Source organism: Ochotona curzoniae, unplaced genomic scaffold (assembly GCF_017591425.1).
Source record: "Ochotona curzoniae isolate NIBS_2020 unplaced genomic scaffold, NIBS_Ocur_1.0 scaffold_2587, whole genome shotgun sequence".
NCBI lineage: Eukaryota > Metazoa > Chordata > Mammalia > Lagomorpha > Ochotonidae > Ochotona > Ochotona curzoniae.
This window is the reverse complement of record NW_024467096.1, coordinates 27,279,764-27,295,588: the sequence shown is the minus strand read 5'-3', so window position 1 is coordinate 27,295,588 and position 15,825 is coordinate 27,279,764. Positions and strand designations below refer to the sequence as shown.

The window sequence follows — 15,825 nt, the reverse complement described above, 5'->3', positions numbered from 1 at the left end:
ACTAAAGCATGTCAATGTTTTCCGGGCTGTGTTACAGCTGACTGCTTCTAACGCAGAAGGGAAAAGCTGCCCCAGTGAAGTTTTGGTTTGCACCACAAGTCCCGACAGACCTGGACCTCCCACAAGACCCCTGGTTAAAGGGCCAGTTACATCCGACAGCTTTAGCGTCAAATGGGGTATGTTTGGCTGCCACTGTGACTTCTTTCTTTGACCGGTTTTGAAAAGCTGATTAATTTCAACAGTGACAAGTCAAAGAAACTGGCAGTGTTGTTTGTGTTTTATGCATTTAGAACATACATATTGACAACATCGTGGGAATTCCCACAAATTGCACTGAGCAATTAAATGTAATGGAAATGTAAACTGTTAACTTTAAGACTGTCCCGTTTATTTTACTATTTTGCTCTATTACATATTTTATGCTATATTGTTAATGTATTACTGATCTGAATATACAATTCAGGGGCTACCATGTGGCACAGCTGGTCAAGCCACACTCACTACACTGCATCCCATTTCAGGATGCTGGTTCAAGTCCAGTTGCTCCAATTATGATCCAGCTCTCTATTAACATGTGTTGAAGTGCTGGGGCTCCTATCAGCCATGTGAGAGACCAGCATGGATTCCTGAATTCTGGCTTCAGCCTTACCCCAACCCTAGCTGTTGCATCCATTTGGGAAGTAACACAGTGGGTGAAAGAGCTCTCTCTCTCTCTCTTTATTGCTCTACCTTTGAAATAAATAATCCCTTGAAAATAAGTACATGTGTCTATGTACATATCAAGTTCTTCAATAGTTTACCCCACAGAAATAGTCCTATTTAATAGAAAAACATTAACTCCTAAAGTTAATATTATAAGTAAGTTTTAGAATTCAGGTATTTCATCTTACTTAAATTCTAGTGCACAGAATGTTTTATTTTAAAAGACTTAAGAGCCTTGTTGTTTTCATTATTTTTGTGTATGATCGGAGTTTTGAACTTGAGGAATTTTTCATATTGAACTCCTATGGGACTTGGGGGTATCTAGGAACTTGTGGCTCACCTGCCCTTTGCAGCTATTTGAATGCAATGAATGCAGCTAATAGGCTGATAAAACTTTGTAACTATATAAAACAGGATGTGTATAATGTTTCCTAGTGTCATATGACCCTTACACAAAACAGGCAAATAAATGCCTAAATAATTATATAAACATTCCAGTAATACAAGGAGAGCTGAAAATATAGGGAATAATTGAAGACCCACAACACATGTTCAGTTACCTAGTAATTGTGAGGAAAGATTATTAGTGTTTTCTTGGAAAACAGTTGGAATCAAGAAGAGGCTGTAAAAATCAAAGTGTGGTTTCTGCCAGACTACAGAGCTCTTTTCCTCGGTAAACACTGCAAAAATGTGGCGACATTTAACTGTGAGGTTCCACTGTGTGTGGTGACAGTAGCTGTGTGATGGTTGTCGGACATATCTAGCTGAAGCGTGTCCGTAAGAGGAAATGCATCCTAAGCTTACAGGGGTAAACATCACGGTGTCTTAAGAAGATCTCATGTCTTAAGAATATGGAGGTAGCAGAGAGGTACTGCTTCGTAGTTTCACAAAAACAAGACAGTGGTTTTGGTTCTGAAAACAGAACTCCCGTGGGTATTGTGTGGTGGGGGTGCCAACGGTCTGTCCAACTCGGCCGGTGCCACCTTCTCATGCTGCCTGCTCCATGCGCTGGTTCTGACCCTGCCTCGCCTCCTTTGGTACCCTCAACTGTGACAGAATGGACAGTTATTCCATCATGATGCCTTATTTGGTCAATAAATATGTACTTCTCTCTCCTTCTCTTCAACTCAAAAAAATGCATTATTGGTAAAAATCAGTGACACTTTTAAAAAGAGTAAAATCATAAAACAAACAAACAAAAAAAAGAAAAACATGGAAAGTCCTCTTGCGTGAAAATCAGCAAACACTGAAAAGCTGCCTTCAGAATTCTCAGGAAATCCCGTCCCACAGCTCTTCGAAAAATCAGGTCCTGTTTCGAGTTTTACTAGTGCTCTGCTAAATGGGTGCCAGCCGTTTGATATCTCCAGCTCTAAGAATGTCAATAGTTTGATAATATTTAGAGTTTGCTGGTTTGTTTTCAAGGGAAAACTGCTGTGAATTCAGTTAATTGTTGTGCTTTTGACAAGTTTGTATTTCAGACCGGGAAGTGTCGTGTGATTTTATATGTTCTAATAATGTTTGCCAATAAAGCGCCCCATCAGTACTAACTTGACTTGCTTTCCAGATCCCCCCAAGGACAGCGGTGGTTCCGAAATTCTCAAGTACTTGCTGGAGATCACCGATGGGAACTCTGACGGTGAGGTGGTTTTTTTTGTTTTGTTTTTTGTATTATGCAAATCCAACAGCAAACCCTAGTTTTAATATGGTAAATATCCATATGGTAATAGCAGTAAGTCATTAATTCAAAAGATATTGCTATTACAGTAAGCATCAATCACATATTGACAGTTTTTCGGATGTAAAGCGAGGGATCAGAGTGCTTCAAAGACATTTTGGTCATTCTTAGGATTTTCTGGTTTTTTTTTTCAGTTGCAATATGTGTATTGTTTAGTCAGTACATTGTTTAGGACACAGTTTCAGAGTTGTAGAATAGATTTTCTGTATTCCTGGCACTTGGCCCACCTCTGCTGGAAACAGTATGGAACAATCAGCTGGTAGGAGAAATTGCAGACAGCACGGGAGCTGGGTGGCGCCCCAAGTCCCGTGTCTGATGGCGTACAATGTGTGACAGTGGGGGCTGGTGCTGGTGCTGGGTACGCTGTCTGTCACAGAGGTCTCTCTCCACCTTTCTGTCACTTTGTTTCTTCCTTAACAAATCACACGAACATGGAGAAGCAAGAAAAAAAAAAGAAAGAAATCAATATAGTTGAAACTTGAAAAATTAAAAACAAACAAACAAAACAACAACAAAAAAATCACACGTGAGCATGGATAAAGAGAAACAGTTAGAAATCCTGAAGAATGGTGTCTTTTCAAAAATCTCTGCCTTTTATTTCTAATAAGACGTGCCAGACAGACAACAGGGAAGTTACAAGAATTTAGATGACATTTAACCTCAAGTGTACTAGTCCCTTAACTAGTGATTTTTGCACAGCAATGCATGCATATAACAAGAACTGAGTTGCTAGTAGCAGTTACAGACCAGTGGTGTTAACACCCCCATGGCCCATGTTCTCCGCCAAGGCAGCCCATGTGGTCAGCTTTTTGGCTTTTTGGTTTTGGGGGGAGGGGGAGGGATGGGGAAAGGGTGGAGAATGGTTTTGGTTTTGCTTTGGGTTTGGTTTTTCTGTTTTGTTTTCTAAGTGTATTGAGTCCTATTTTAAGCTGCAAATATGAGAATTCTTTGAGATGGGCACAGATGTTCTTAAACCTAAAATCATATTTCATGCTAAAAATATGACTTAGCTTTGTACATGAGAAAGGCTGCCCAGGAGCAAAGCCACACCTGTGTGAGCAGCTTGTTGTGAATTCTCACGGCAGATGCTACACGGCAGGTGCTGTTCTGTCAGGGTGAATGGCTTTGCCCATGCGTAGATGCGTGACTGCTTCAGTCGTGGCAGTCACTGCTGCTGCCACTCATCTTCTCAGTGCACCCTGGGCCACACTGCCAGGGTCACGGTCCTCAGTGTTCCCCATACTCCCCCGGCCCTGCTGCGGGCAACTTCACTGTGTGTCCAACCTAACATGCAGCTCTGGGCATGTGTGTACACGTCATTCTTTTCAAAAAAACGAATGGGTAGAGTGAGAGGATTTTTGCTGTAACAGGTTCATGGAATGAAAGACTTTTGTAGGGCAGTCAGCTGGAAACATAGTTGTCACAGGAGCAAACAGCCTGGCCCACTTGGTGCGCAGGTGGGGGTTTGAGCGGGAGGGTTGAAGGTGCCCTGATGCCCGCTCCGTGGCATCCTCGTCCGGCATCATCTGGCTGTTCTGCTCCCCACTTTCTTTACTCCTGGGGAGCCATGGGCACTTGGGTCGTTTGTTTCCAGCCTTCTGGGCTCCGTGAGGCACACCAGGCTTCCCTTCACCCAAGGACTCAGTAGACACGTTTTGTGGGCTCCAGACCTCAGCAGCACCCGCACCCACCAGAGCCTCAGGGCTGACAGGCGACCAGGTCCACAGATGCCCCAGGGCCTTCGCACCGCCAGCTTGGATGACACCGCCCTTTTACCACACCTCCCATGCCAACTAGTTTCCCAAGTCTAAACCCATAGTCAGCACACATAATAACGATGCCATTACATAGTCTAGCCAACAGCACTAAGTTTAAATATGACTCTGTTCTATTTTAGTATTCAGCTTTGTAAAGGAAATGGAAAGAGAGTCCTGTCTATATTAAAAAGAATTTTACAAGAGAGTTCTTATGGAAACTGGTTGTTGCAGCCAAGTGTTTACGGAAAGCATAAACTTAGACGCGAGTCTCCTTTCGCAGGGAATCAGTGGGAAGTGGCGTACAGTGGAGCGGCTGCCGAGTACACCTTCGACCACCTGAAGCCAGGCACTTTGTACAAGGTCCGCGCGTGCTGCATCAGCACCGGGGGACACAGCCAGGTGGGTCACGTCCACAGGGCGAGGTGGGACCACGCTCACACCAGCTACCTGTAACGGCAGGGTAACATTGCAGCTTAAAAAAAAAAAAGCATCTGGCGGTGCTGCCTGCTGTAGCGCCACCTCGGGTAATGAGATACGGGAATGTGCAAGCTGTGTTTCAGAGAGAAGCAGTCCTTTCCCACGTAAGGTTGTCGGTTATTTTTCCATAATCACGTGCGACGGTTGGAAACGGTCTGGAATTTGCATCTGTTAAATAGGGGATGCCTCAGTTATTTCAGTGATAGAGAAGTATAGAATTCACAGTTAAGGGAAAAAGAAACATGGCCGAGCCCTCCCACACAACTCTGCCGTTATGGGCCGTGGTCATTCCTGGAAGTACTTCACTGCCCCCTGCTGGAAACTTGTACAAACTGTATATATCTGCGGTTGTGCAGTGCCCACTACACACATCAGCAGGCAGCAGTCATCCTCTTGTGGTCTTCCATCTAGGAGACCTCGGAGCAGCCGGTTAACATGTCAGAAGACACACAGTTCTGCCACGTGGTGTTTTCATAGACTCAGGATAACCTGACAAACCTGCCAAGAAAATGAGAAAATTATTGTCTGCATGGCTTTCACTTACACTCAGAAAACAGGATGCCAAGCAAGGTCGTCACAGGTGTTTTCACTGTAGAACTCTCTAACATTATGGCTTGAAACTTTTAATGTGTAGAGAAGAAAGAGAGAGAAGCCTACACCCCAGTGTTGGATTGGCCTGTCCAGAGAATGCCCGCCTAGTCAGCCCATCCCCAACATGTTCTTGCAAGTGGTTTTGCTTCCGCCAAGGACAGCAGTACTGTCACATCTAGGTTGGCCCTGGGAGAAGACGGCTCAGCAGGACCATTCCTCTGTAGCATCAGGGCTGTCTGGGAGGCCTCCGAGGTGGAGCCCACGCAGCTCACAGTCACGGAGTATCCACGCAGCCCTCTCCTGCAAGAGACAATACCGAGGCCGCACTGCCGGCAGGTGTGGAGTCCGGCTCACCTGCCCTGCTTCTCAGGAGGAAGATGGAGGCTGGCCGAGCAGTGTGGCTCCGCCCGGCCTGCTCCTCTCCTGAGCCGGGAGGCAGCTTCTGCACCACTGGTCCCTCAGAATGGGCTGATTTGTTATCAAACCCTGCTGGTTAATGCCACATGCTGTTGATGAATCCTGTCTTTACTTGTTTTTTCTGCTCAGTGTGAGTGGTTGGCCACTTGTGGCACCATTCAAAAATTTCATCCAACTGTCATTTCGTGTTCGTATTTGGCTTAAAGGAAAATCATTTGTGTGCTTAGGCTATACAGTGCTCACATCTAACCATCTGCCTTCAGAATAATCACTTTTGCCAGCTAGTGTCACATGCAGTGTTGGGCCGCACTTAAAAACACACAGGCATAGCAACAGGAAGAGTGTATTTTGTGAAAAGTCAGGATAACAGAGGGTGCACTTAGCCTATCAGTGAAAACATCGCCATCCCTCAGCAGGGTTCCTGGGTGTTAACATCTGGCTCCAGCTCCTGCGTCCAGCTTCCTCCCTGTGCGGACGCAACAGTGACATTTCAAGTGACTGAGACCCTGCTGGAGTATGATTGTGGCTCCCGGCTTTGGCCCGGCCCAGTCTTGGCCACTGTGGGCGTTTAGGAGACAAACCATCAGCTACAAGCGCTCCATCTTGTTTGTTCCCACTCTATCCTCCTCTTGAAAGGAAAACCAAGATACAGTAACACACACTGCGTATCCCCCGCAACCACGTGTCGGGTTCTGAGATGGGGCTGGCCCGTTAGTGACGGAGGAGATGCAGGGCGGTCACAGAGGCTGGGATGACGGGCTCTGCTGTTTGTCCCACAGTGTTCCGAGAGCCTTCCCGTGCGCACCCTGAGCATCGCACCAGGGCAGTGTCGGCCGCCGCGGGTCCTGGGCAGACCAAGGCACAGAGAAGTCCACCTAGAGTGGGGTGAGTAACCACGTCTTCGTGCTAACATCATCAGCTTAAACAGTTGGGAGACTGAGCTTTCAAGCCCTGGTATGAAGCTTCAAGACTTCCTTGTGAAAACCTGTATCTGTTTATTATTTTCCCTACTGAGCATGTCCCTTTTCTGTAGACATGTGCCCGCTTGGGCTCATGTGCCCGCCCAGCTGCAGCATCACCTTCCTAACGCCACACCTACTGGTCATGCCCTGCCCTCCACTGGACACTCTTCTGGACATGGATTCAGGGACTAAAACCTGCCAGGAAGTTCTCAACTTGACTCATAAATAAAAATAGCGCTCAATTAGAGATCAAACCGAGAGCTAGTTCGTAGGGCACCCCCTCCTCCGTGTGTGACCCTCCCCACACACTGCCCTGTGCAGTGTGGATCCTGCTGTTTTCATGACATTGAGTTAAGCCGTGTTGGTGCGCCCTGTTGGGCCACAGGTTAGAGCCTGTGCAGTTGAAGAGTCCATGAGCAGAATCCAAACACGATGGCTTTTTTTTTTTTCTCTCCCACCGTTTGTATCTGAAATAGAATGAAATATTATGACAGAGTTGGGTCCTGTATCTTGATTTTGCACACCCCTTGGCATCAGGTTAAAGAGATTTGGCTTCTGTGTTTCCCTTTACTTTAAAATGTGCAGAGATTTGCTCCACAGTTTCTTATTCGGAAATCCCTTATATTAACGAGATACAGTATCTTGAGAGGCACTTGACTTTGCGAAGCATGGATGATGACTTCACTGAGAAAATTTTTTTTTTCTTTTTTGGATGTGTGGAGAGTGGAGAAAGGGTCCTTTTGTTAAGCCCAGACACCAAAGGCAGTGCCCCTGCGTAAGATTTTGCAAAGCCTGTGGAAAACCAGGTGTGATTTGGTGGCCTGGACACACACACATGTTCTGAGGTGGAAGAACTTATCCGTTTGCAGATGTTCCTGCATCCGAGAGTGGCTGTGAGGTGTCCGAGTACAGCGTGGAAATGACGGAGCCGGAGGCCGTAGCCTCGGAGGTGTACCACGGGCCAGAGCTTGAGTGCACAGTGGGCAACCTGCTTCCAGGAACCACGTACCGCTTCAGGGTCAGGGCTCTGAACGACGGAGGGGTGAGTGTGCCGCTCCGCACCCGGGGACTTGCATGCGCCTGTAGCATCATTAGGAATTCTCTGTTTCCCTTAGTGTTCACAGCATGCTATTAAGATACTCAAGGTTGAGTCAGATCGTCGCCCTGTACAGACTTCTGATAGCTTTTACTAATTTACTAATTTCCGGTCCCCTCATTGGCTCTCTCAGTTGTGGGAAGTTTGGACTATACGAACGTCCAAATCTGAATTCCATACCGTATTGCCTTATGATCCCGTGATGTCTTGGGTCAGTTTTCAAGCTGGAGTGGAGTAGGGGTTGGGGAGAACCTGGGGTGCCTGTGGTTGTTTTGTTTCCTTCTGCCCCACCTGCAGTGGTCAGATTAAGAGTATCTTTGTGTTAGTCACAGGAGTGGGGGGGACTCTGTTCTTTTTTTCTTTTTCTTCCTTTGAAATTACAGAATGACAGATTTGAGGGAGATTCATATTCATAGTGACAGTTGGTGACCTAAGGTCCATGGGGTTTTCTGGAGTGTCAGAGAAAATATTCAAGGCAGAAAGATACCAGTAAAGTCAGCTGGTACGAAGGCTCCTACGTGGGCCAGTGGTTTCCATAGGTAAGATCCATGCAAATGCATTTCATTAATCAACACAATATTGAAAACTAAGAAAAACACTGCACAGTGACACCATATTGGCAGTAACATTTTTCCCCCCCTGGATCTCAGTGGTCCTGTTGGAGTGTTCCAGAAGTGAAATGTATTTAAATCGGTTCCATGGCAACCACCGTTGGCTGTGAAAATGTTTGGTCTGAAGCAAAAGCCCACATTTGAGCAGGAGCTGAATCTGTTCTAATTCCCTACTAGCAAAGAATTTCAAACACAGTGCAGATACTAGCATGAAAAAAAGAAGGAGTCTAAGCATTAAAGCCTTACTGGTGACAGGATAGAGAAGCTCGTCACTGTGTGAGTAGAAGAAGGTGGCCGGTGGCGCCTGCTGATGCTGCTGTGCCTGTTGCCCATCAGCTCCTCAGGGCAGTGTGCCACAACACAGACCGATGGGCAGCAGGGCAGTCTGCCATCTTAGCTTCATGCTCCTTTCCCAGTCGGAAAGAAACTGGTTTATTTCTACTGTGCTGCAAGTCAGTATCTACATGACCGTGTTTCCCGATGAATCCCTTCTAGAATTCCCCCCTCCTCCCCAGTAGCTTTTCAAGTGTTGATGGAAAATGAGAGACTCATTAAAATCTTTTATTTGCTCTTTTGAAAAGCATTAGCCTGGATGTTGTTTTGCTCTTTGCCCCCAACTCTTTGTTTTTTCTCCTAAATCTTTAGCAGCATTTGTTATTTCTTGTTTTTCCTATATAGCCATTCTGATTCTGGTGGGATGATAGCTCCCTGTTTTTTTTTTTTTTTAAGATTTAGTTTATTTATTTGGGAGGCAGTGTTAATGAGAGAAAAGAGAGCAGAATAAGAAAGAGAGAGACAATGAGAGGTCTTCTATCTCCTGGTTCATTCCCCAAATGAACGATCAGAGTTAGGCCAGGCTGAAGCTAGGAGCCAGTAGCTTCCTCTGGGTCTCCCACATATGTACTGGGGCCCAAGCACTGGGGCCTGTCCTCTGCAGCCTTCTCAGGCACATTAGCAAGGGAGCTCGATCAAAAGCCCGTCAACCAGGTCTTGAACCAGTACGCAGGTGGAATACTGTCAGTGCAGGTGGCAGTTTGACATGCTAACTCACAGTGCCCCCAGCTCATTGAATTACAGCTCATCCTCTACAACAAAAATAGCTGGTTCGGGTAATCGGGCAGTTAAGGCTGTCTCAAAACGTGTCTAACCTCCATTGAACCTGACTCCGAGCATTGCAGTCACTGACAATAAAACAGAATGGAGCTCAGTGCAGCTTCAGCCTGCTCAGTGGCACTGCTGAGGATCACTAGAAAAATGCCAGAATTCTGGAATTTGATAACCAATAATTCCACGTCGATTTTTTAAGAGTTTAAACTGTCCTAAAATTTAGTACTGAATAACAACAAAAAAGCATAGGTGAGACTTTCAAAAAATTATGGGAAGGATGCATGATTTGAAGTGTGGATTTCATGAATGTTTGCACTGGAATAAACATCTCTATAATTTCGTTTTCTAAGAACTTTCTCCAATACCCTAAGTAGAATAGATATTTACTGCTCTGGGCAAATGTAGGAGAAAAGCTTAGATGCATGCAGTTGAAAATGAAAGCCATTAGGTTAATATTTTGAATCCTTGTGCTTATACTGATGGCGATGCTGGCTTGACCTTGATTCTGTGTAAGCTTTTGTGTACATGTGTACGCAGATACACACCTCCGAGCTTCTGGTGGTTTTCTCTTTCAGTACGGTCCCTATTCTGACGTCTCGGAAATTACCACTGCAGCAGGGCCTCCTGGACAATGCAAAGCACCTTGTATTTCTTTTACGCCCGATGGATGTGTTCTAGTAGCTTGGGAGGTAAGTTTGGCTTCAGTTTTTGTTCTTTCCACTTTACCATCACATATAAGTCGTTAAAAAGAAACCAGAAAGCCCAAGTATACATGGGGCAGACTTGCCCCCCTACTCCATATACAGGAATGTCCTTTGCCACTTGATTGTATGCAGTTAAAACTGTAGACATCTTACTGCTCGCCAAGATCCAGGGGAAGTTGGTCATCTCCTGCTTTTCTTGTTTATGGATTTGATGTATCCTGGGGCAGTGTTGCTCTGGGTTCCCAGTTTAGTCCATTAAACATTAACATGAGCCTAGGATTCTCTTCTCAACTGCTCTTCTGGCTCCTTTCTGCTTCCCAGAGTCCTGAGAGCTCCGGGGCTGACATCTCAGAATACAGGTTGGAATGGGGAGAAGATGAGGAATCCCTGGAACTCATTTATCATGGAACAGACACCTGCTTCGAGATAAGAGATCTGTTGCCTGCTGCCCAGTATTGCTGCAGATTACAGGTGGGTTGACAGCATGGAGTCATGGCTCACAAGGACAGGTGTTCCATAAAGGACACTTTGAAAAGACAGCGCCAAGGCTTGTGATCATGACCACAGGGAGGAGTAGGCGTGTGTCTCTGTGGTATTATAGGTACATGTAAGCATAGTTATTTTGGTATTTTACAGTCATTTTCTGCTTCTCTAGGTGGTCCTAGGAATAAGAGGGAAAAAAAAAAAAAACAAGATCCAGATTCTTCTCTTCTCTACTCCTTCCTGCTTCTGTATCTTGCTGGCTTATCAGATCATTCAGCAATGATGAGTCCAAGGAAAAGGTGGCACTTCTTCGGGAAGGTGCCTTTGAATCGCCCTGAAGGGCATATTTACATAGAAAAGTCACTTGCAACTGACAAATGACACAAAAGTCAAACAGCACCTGTGAAGTGGCGCCAGAGCCCAATGTGAGAGTACTCTGAGCTGTTCTGCCACCGCCCGTCCCCGGGGACCAAGGCTCCACTGGAGACTCCGAACAGAGTGATGTCAGGAACAGTTGTTTTTTAGCCTGACTCTGGAGTGTGTGATTAGTCACGGCTTTACTTTTATTTCCCCTTGTTACTTGGGTCAATGATTTCTTTTGTAAAGCCTCGTCCTGAGAAATAGGGTGCTCTGTTTGATGCTTTCCACTTACTCAGTAATATTTCTTAGTCACTGCTCTGTGCCAGGAAAGGGTAATCAAGGCAGTTACAAAAAATAACCAGACGTGGCTGTTAACCTTGAGGAGTTCTATTTTCACACACATTTAAATTTGAGCAGATAAAGAAGTCAAGATGCCAGGATTAAGTCCTCACTGGATTTAAATATAGATTAGGTTATGCATAGCAAGCACGGCCTCTGTTTCTGGCCACTTGAGACAAAATATTCCCTTCATAAATCAGTTTTCCAGATCAGCTGAAACCCTGTGAAATTCTGTAGACAAAACTGCCTTAAACATTTGTGATTAACCTCTGTGTCACATACCAGCCTCCCTTCCTTTGTGAATGGAGTGCCTGGGATGTCATTGGTCCCTTTGTCCGTGAGTCAGTGTCACGGCACGTTATCCGGTCTTCATAACAATGATGCTGAGTCATTGGAAAAAGGTTAAATTATGTGCCACACTCCTGTACTTGCTACAGGGCAGGATGTACATAGGGACTGTCTGTTACCACAGTAGAGTTTGCTCCACTTATGTTTTTGCATTTTAGTGTCTCTTTAACATGGTCTTGTTTCCAAGGCGTCTTGTCACTTGCCAGTATAGGCTTGCCTCCCTATATTGATATCAGTGGTGGAAAATAGTTCTAAATATCTGTGTGGATCAGTCCGAGCCTGGAAGGAGCTCTTCCTGCTGACTACCCCTCCTGCCCTGACAGCAATGCCAGGAGAACGCTGCCACATCTGTGTTGGGTTCTTCTTACCTGTGGACTACATGTAAATGATTTTCATTTGGCGTTTGCACAAAATCAGATTAAGCCTAAATATGCTTTTCAATATTTGACATCTTAAAAATGAAATCATGACAGTATGTGTACTATACTTTATCAAAATTGGGAGACACAATTGTGCCTTACTCAGAAATGTTTAGTTTTTTTCTTCTTGGAAATATTTTTTTAAATACATTTTTATTTTGAATTGTGGTACAATTTTGTATAGGCTGGGATTCACTCCCAAAACCCCACTGCCCATCAGACTTTTGCCATTTTGTTACAATAGTGTAGTCCTTCATAAGGAATCATAATTCTATCAGTCTCTTATTAAAGCATATCCTGACATTGTTGGTACAGACAATGTCAGACAGTCCAGCATCCCATTGTCTACACATGCCCAACAGTTTCACTGGGAATCCATCTTTCGTCTGAATGCAGGGATGCATGTTCCATTATACCCCCACATCTGTATATGATAGACCCCCGTACTCCATCACTATACATTACTGTAAGTGAGAAGCCATGAAACAAGGTCAACAACTGGTATGAGTTAGAACAGCCACATCAACAACAACAACATCAACAACAGATTACAGCACCATGAAAATATTCTTGGGAATATTTTAATTTAAGAAGTACCAAAGTGCTTCTATGGGCCCAGCATGGTAGATTAGCGGCTAAAATCCTGGCCTTGTATGTGCCAGGATCCCATATGAGTGCCGGTTCTAATCCCAGAAGCCCTGCTCCCTGCCTGTGGCCTGGGAACACAGTTGAGGATGGCCCAAAGCCTTGGGACCCTGCACCTGCATGAGAGACCCAGAAGAGGCTCCTGGTTCCTGGCTTCGGATCAGCTCAGCTCTGGCCATTGAGGCTGCTTGGGAGTGATTCAACTGATGGAAAATCTTCCTTCCTGTCTCTCCTCCTCTCTGTATATCTGACCTTTCAACAAAAATATAAGAAGTAGCAAAGTAATTCTATTCTGATGGGGCTTTTGTGTGTCAACTTATTATTACTTAGTGAAATGTGCTTTTAAAATAAGTTTCCTTTGAAAAACTGGTAGCAGTAAATGGTGTAAGTCAAGAAAGAATTTTCTACACAGCCAAACCAGGAAAAGAAAGAAGAATCCTGGGTATGCTGATCCGCTGCACACGGGTATGAGAGGGTGAGACAGGTGTTCAGGGACAACTCATGGTTATGAAGGGAGTGCCCTGGAGGAAGAGGAAGACAGCAGAAAGCGCAGTGAGGTTTTTGTTAAGGAGAGACCAAGCGGAAATAAGCAACCATGTAGACAGTTGCGTTTGAGATGTTTCTTTGACAGGCATGGGTGGTGGTTATTTGGCATGAATGCTCAGAGCTCTGACCTAGATTTGATTAGGATATGAATAGCGTATACCTCTGAGATGAGATCTCTGAAAGTTTGAGCAGAAATAGAAAAAGGAGGGCTCTTGGACCCCTAACCCTCACCACCATGAAGAGCTTGGACGATCCTAGCAGCCAGCAAGGTAACTGCAAGAAGGAGCAGCAAAGAGAGAGGAAAAAGCAGGAATCCTGGTCCTGGAGGGTTGGCAAGTGTGTGTGTGCGTGTGAAAGACTGACAGTGGGCACTGTGTAGCAGGCTCAACTGCTTACCATCCATGTGAGAGAGCCTGCCATTGGGTCCTGTCTCTGCTTCCGGGACAGCTTCCTGCTAATGAGCATCGTAGCACTTGATGGCCCAAGTACTTGGCTTCCTGCTGCTCACCAGGATACAGTTGCACAGTCCTGGCTTTAGCATAGCCCAACCATAATTGTCAGGGCATTGGAGGAATACATGGTTAGTGGAGGTTATCTCTCTCTTTCTCTTCTGTCTCCTTCTGTCCCCACCCCCTTCCAACTCCTTCCCTTCTCTTTTCCCTCTGCTTCCCTATTATGCTGCTTTTAAAGTAAACTAAGCAAAGAAACAAAAAGGTTTATTTTTTTATTTTAAAGATTTATTTATTTTTATTGGAAAGGCAGGTATACATAGAGGAGGAGAGACAGAGAGGAAGATCTTCCATCTGATGATTCACTCCCCAAGTGACTGCAACGGCCGGTGCTGCGCCGATCCAAGGCCGGGAACCAGGAACCTCTTCCAGGTCACCCACGCGGGTGCAGGGTCCCAAAGCCTTGGGCCATCCTCAACTGCTTTCCCAGGCCACAAGCAGGGAGCTGGATGGGAAGTGGAGCTGCCGGGATTAGAACCGGCGCCCATATGGGATCCTGGCGCAATCAAGGCGAGGACTTTAGCCGCTAGGCCACACCGCCGGGCCCTACAAAAAGGTTTAAACATGGTTAAAGAAAAGAACTGGAGGTGCCCAGAGTATCAACACCGATGAAGGAGGCTGGGTGAGAATTGCTGTTGATCATTCACGTGGCAAAGAGTAGACATCGCTTTCAGTACTGTGTTTGCCACATCTCATGGGTTTTAACGTTTCTGCTTTCACTTCTTCAAAATAGTTTTTTTCTCTTATTAAATACTTTACTGATTCATTTTTATAAAGAAAAAAATGTAATAGGTTTCTTTAAAATCCATTTTACTATGTTAGAGCAACATGAGGCCTTGAACTCAGGCGAAGTAGATTCCAGGGTCAGCTTTGCCTCCCAACATGAGGCCAGCGTCGTTTAACTGTGTTCCTCACTCTGCAAGAGGTACATGAAGATCCCTGCCATGGAACATCTACTGCACAGGTTACAACTGACTGCTACGGTGAAGCAGACACTCAGTAACCCTAGAAGTACAGAGTTGGTGGTGGCCAAGTTGCCTTTCGCTTGATTTCAGAAAGATGTGATTAGCACTTGGTGGACATTGGTCATTAAACTGAAGTGAACATTTGCTAGAATTTGATTCTTTTTTTTTTAAGATTTCATTCATTTTTACTGGAAAGTCAGATACACAGAGAGGAAGATCTTCCATCTGCTGGTTCACTCTAAGTGGCCACGACAGCAGAGCTGCATTGATCAGAAGCCAGAAGCCGGGAGCTTGCTCCAGCTCTCCCACACTGGGGCTGGGTCCCAAGGTTTTGGGCTGTCCTCACCTGCTTTCCCAGGACAGAAGCAGGGAGCTGGATGGGAAGTGGGGCTGCTGGGGTTAGAACTGGCGTTCACATGGGATCCTGGGGCATACAAGGCCAGGACTTTAGCCACTAAGCTATCGCACCAAGCCCTAGAATACGATTCTGCTCCTGTATCTAGAAACAGTGTGGACCACTTTGGATTGTTTAATGGCAGTGACATGGAGGCTGATGTTGTAACTGTGGTCTCCCTGTTGTTTCCTAGGCCTTCAATCAAGCAGGCGCAGGGCCCTACAGCGAGCTTGTCCTTTGCCAGACACCAGCATCTGCCCCTGACCCCGTCTCCACCCTCTGTGTCCTGGAGGAGGAGCCCCTCAGCACCAACCCCGATTCACCTTTCGTGTGCCTTGTACTGAGCTGGGAAGAGCCGTGCAATAATGGATCTGAAATCCTTGCCTACAACATAGATCTTGGAGACATTAGCATCACTGTGGGCGCTACTACCACTCACGTTGTGAAAGATCTCCTTCCAGAAACCACGTACAGGTAAGTGTAAGAGGCTGCATGTAAAGCTGCACCAGAGCATCCAGGCACTAAATATTAACAGAGCTTAAGATGTCGTATTTGCTTGACACTTAGTGATCAGTCACAAATTCACGCCATCCCTAACCCCCCTCAGAAGAGTTGTCACTGATCCCTGTAAATCAGCACTCCCCCTTGGTCACCACCT

General features: G+C 45.6%; 1 protein-coding gene across 4 annotated transcripts in view; it reads left to right on the top strand.

The window, feature by feature from the left end:
- The window catches only part of FNDC3B (fibronectin type III domain containing 3B), a 340,056-nt gene that overhangs the window by 286,577 nt on the left and 37,654 nt on the right, over positions 1 to 15,825 (top strand). For all 4 annotated transcript variants that reach the window (XM_041002960.1, XM_041002962.1, XM_041002959.1 and 1 more), the window contains 8 exons: positions 38 to 176; positions 2,267 to 2,338; positions 4,475 to 4,593; positions 6,459 to 6,564; positions 7,511 to 7,683; positions 10,031 to 10,144; positions 10,481 to 10,630; positions 15,361 to 15,641. In XM_041002960.1, the coding sequence (XP_040858894.1) occupies positions 38 to 176; positions 2,267 to 2,338; positions 4,475 to 4,593; positions 6,459 to 6,564; positions 7,511 to 7,683; positions 10,031 to 10,144; positions 10,481 to 10,630; positions 15,361 to 15,641 (1,154 nt within the window). The remainder of the gene's footprint in view (positions 1 to 37; positions 177 to 2,266; positions 2,339 to 4,474; positions 4,594 to 6,458; positions 6,565 to 7,510; positions 7,684 to 10,030; positions 10,145 to 10,480; positions 10,631 to 15,360; positions 15,642 to 15,825) is intronic.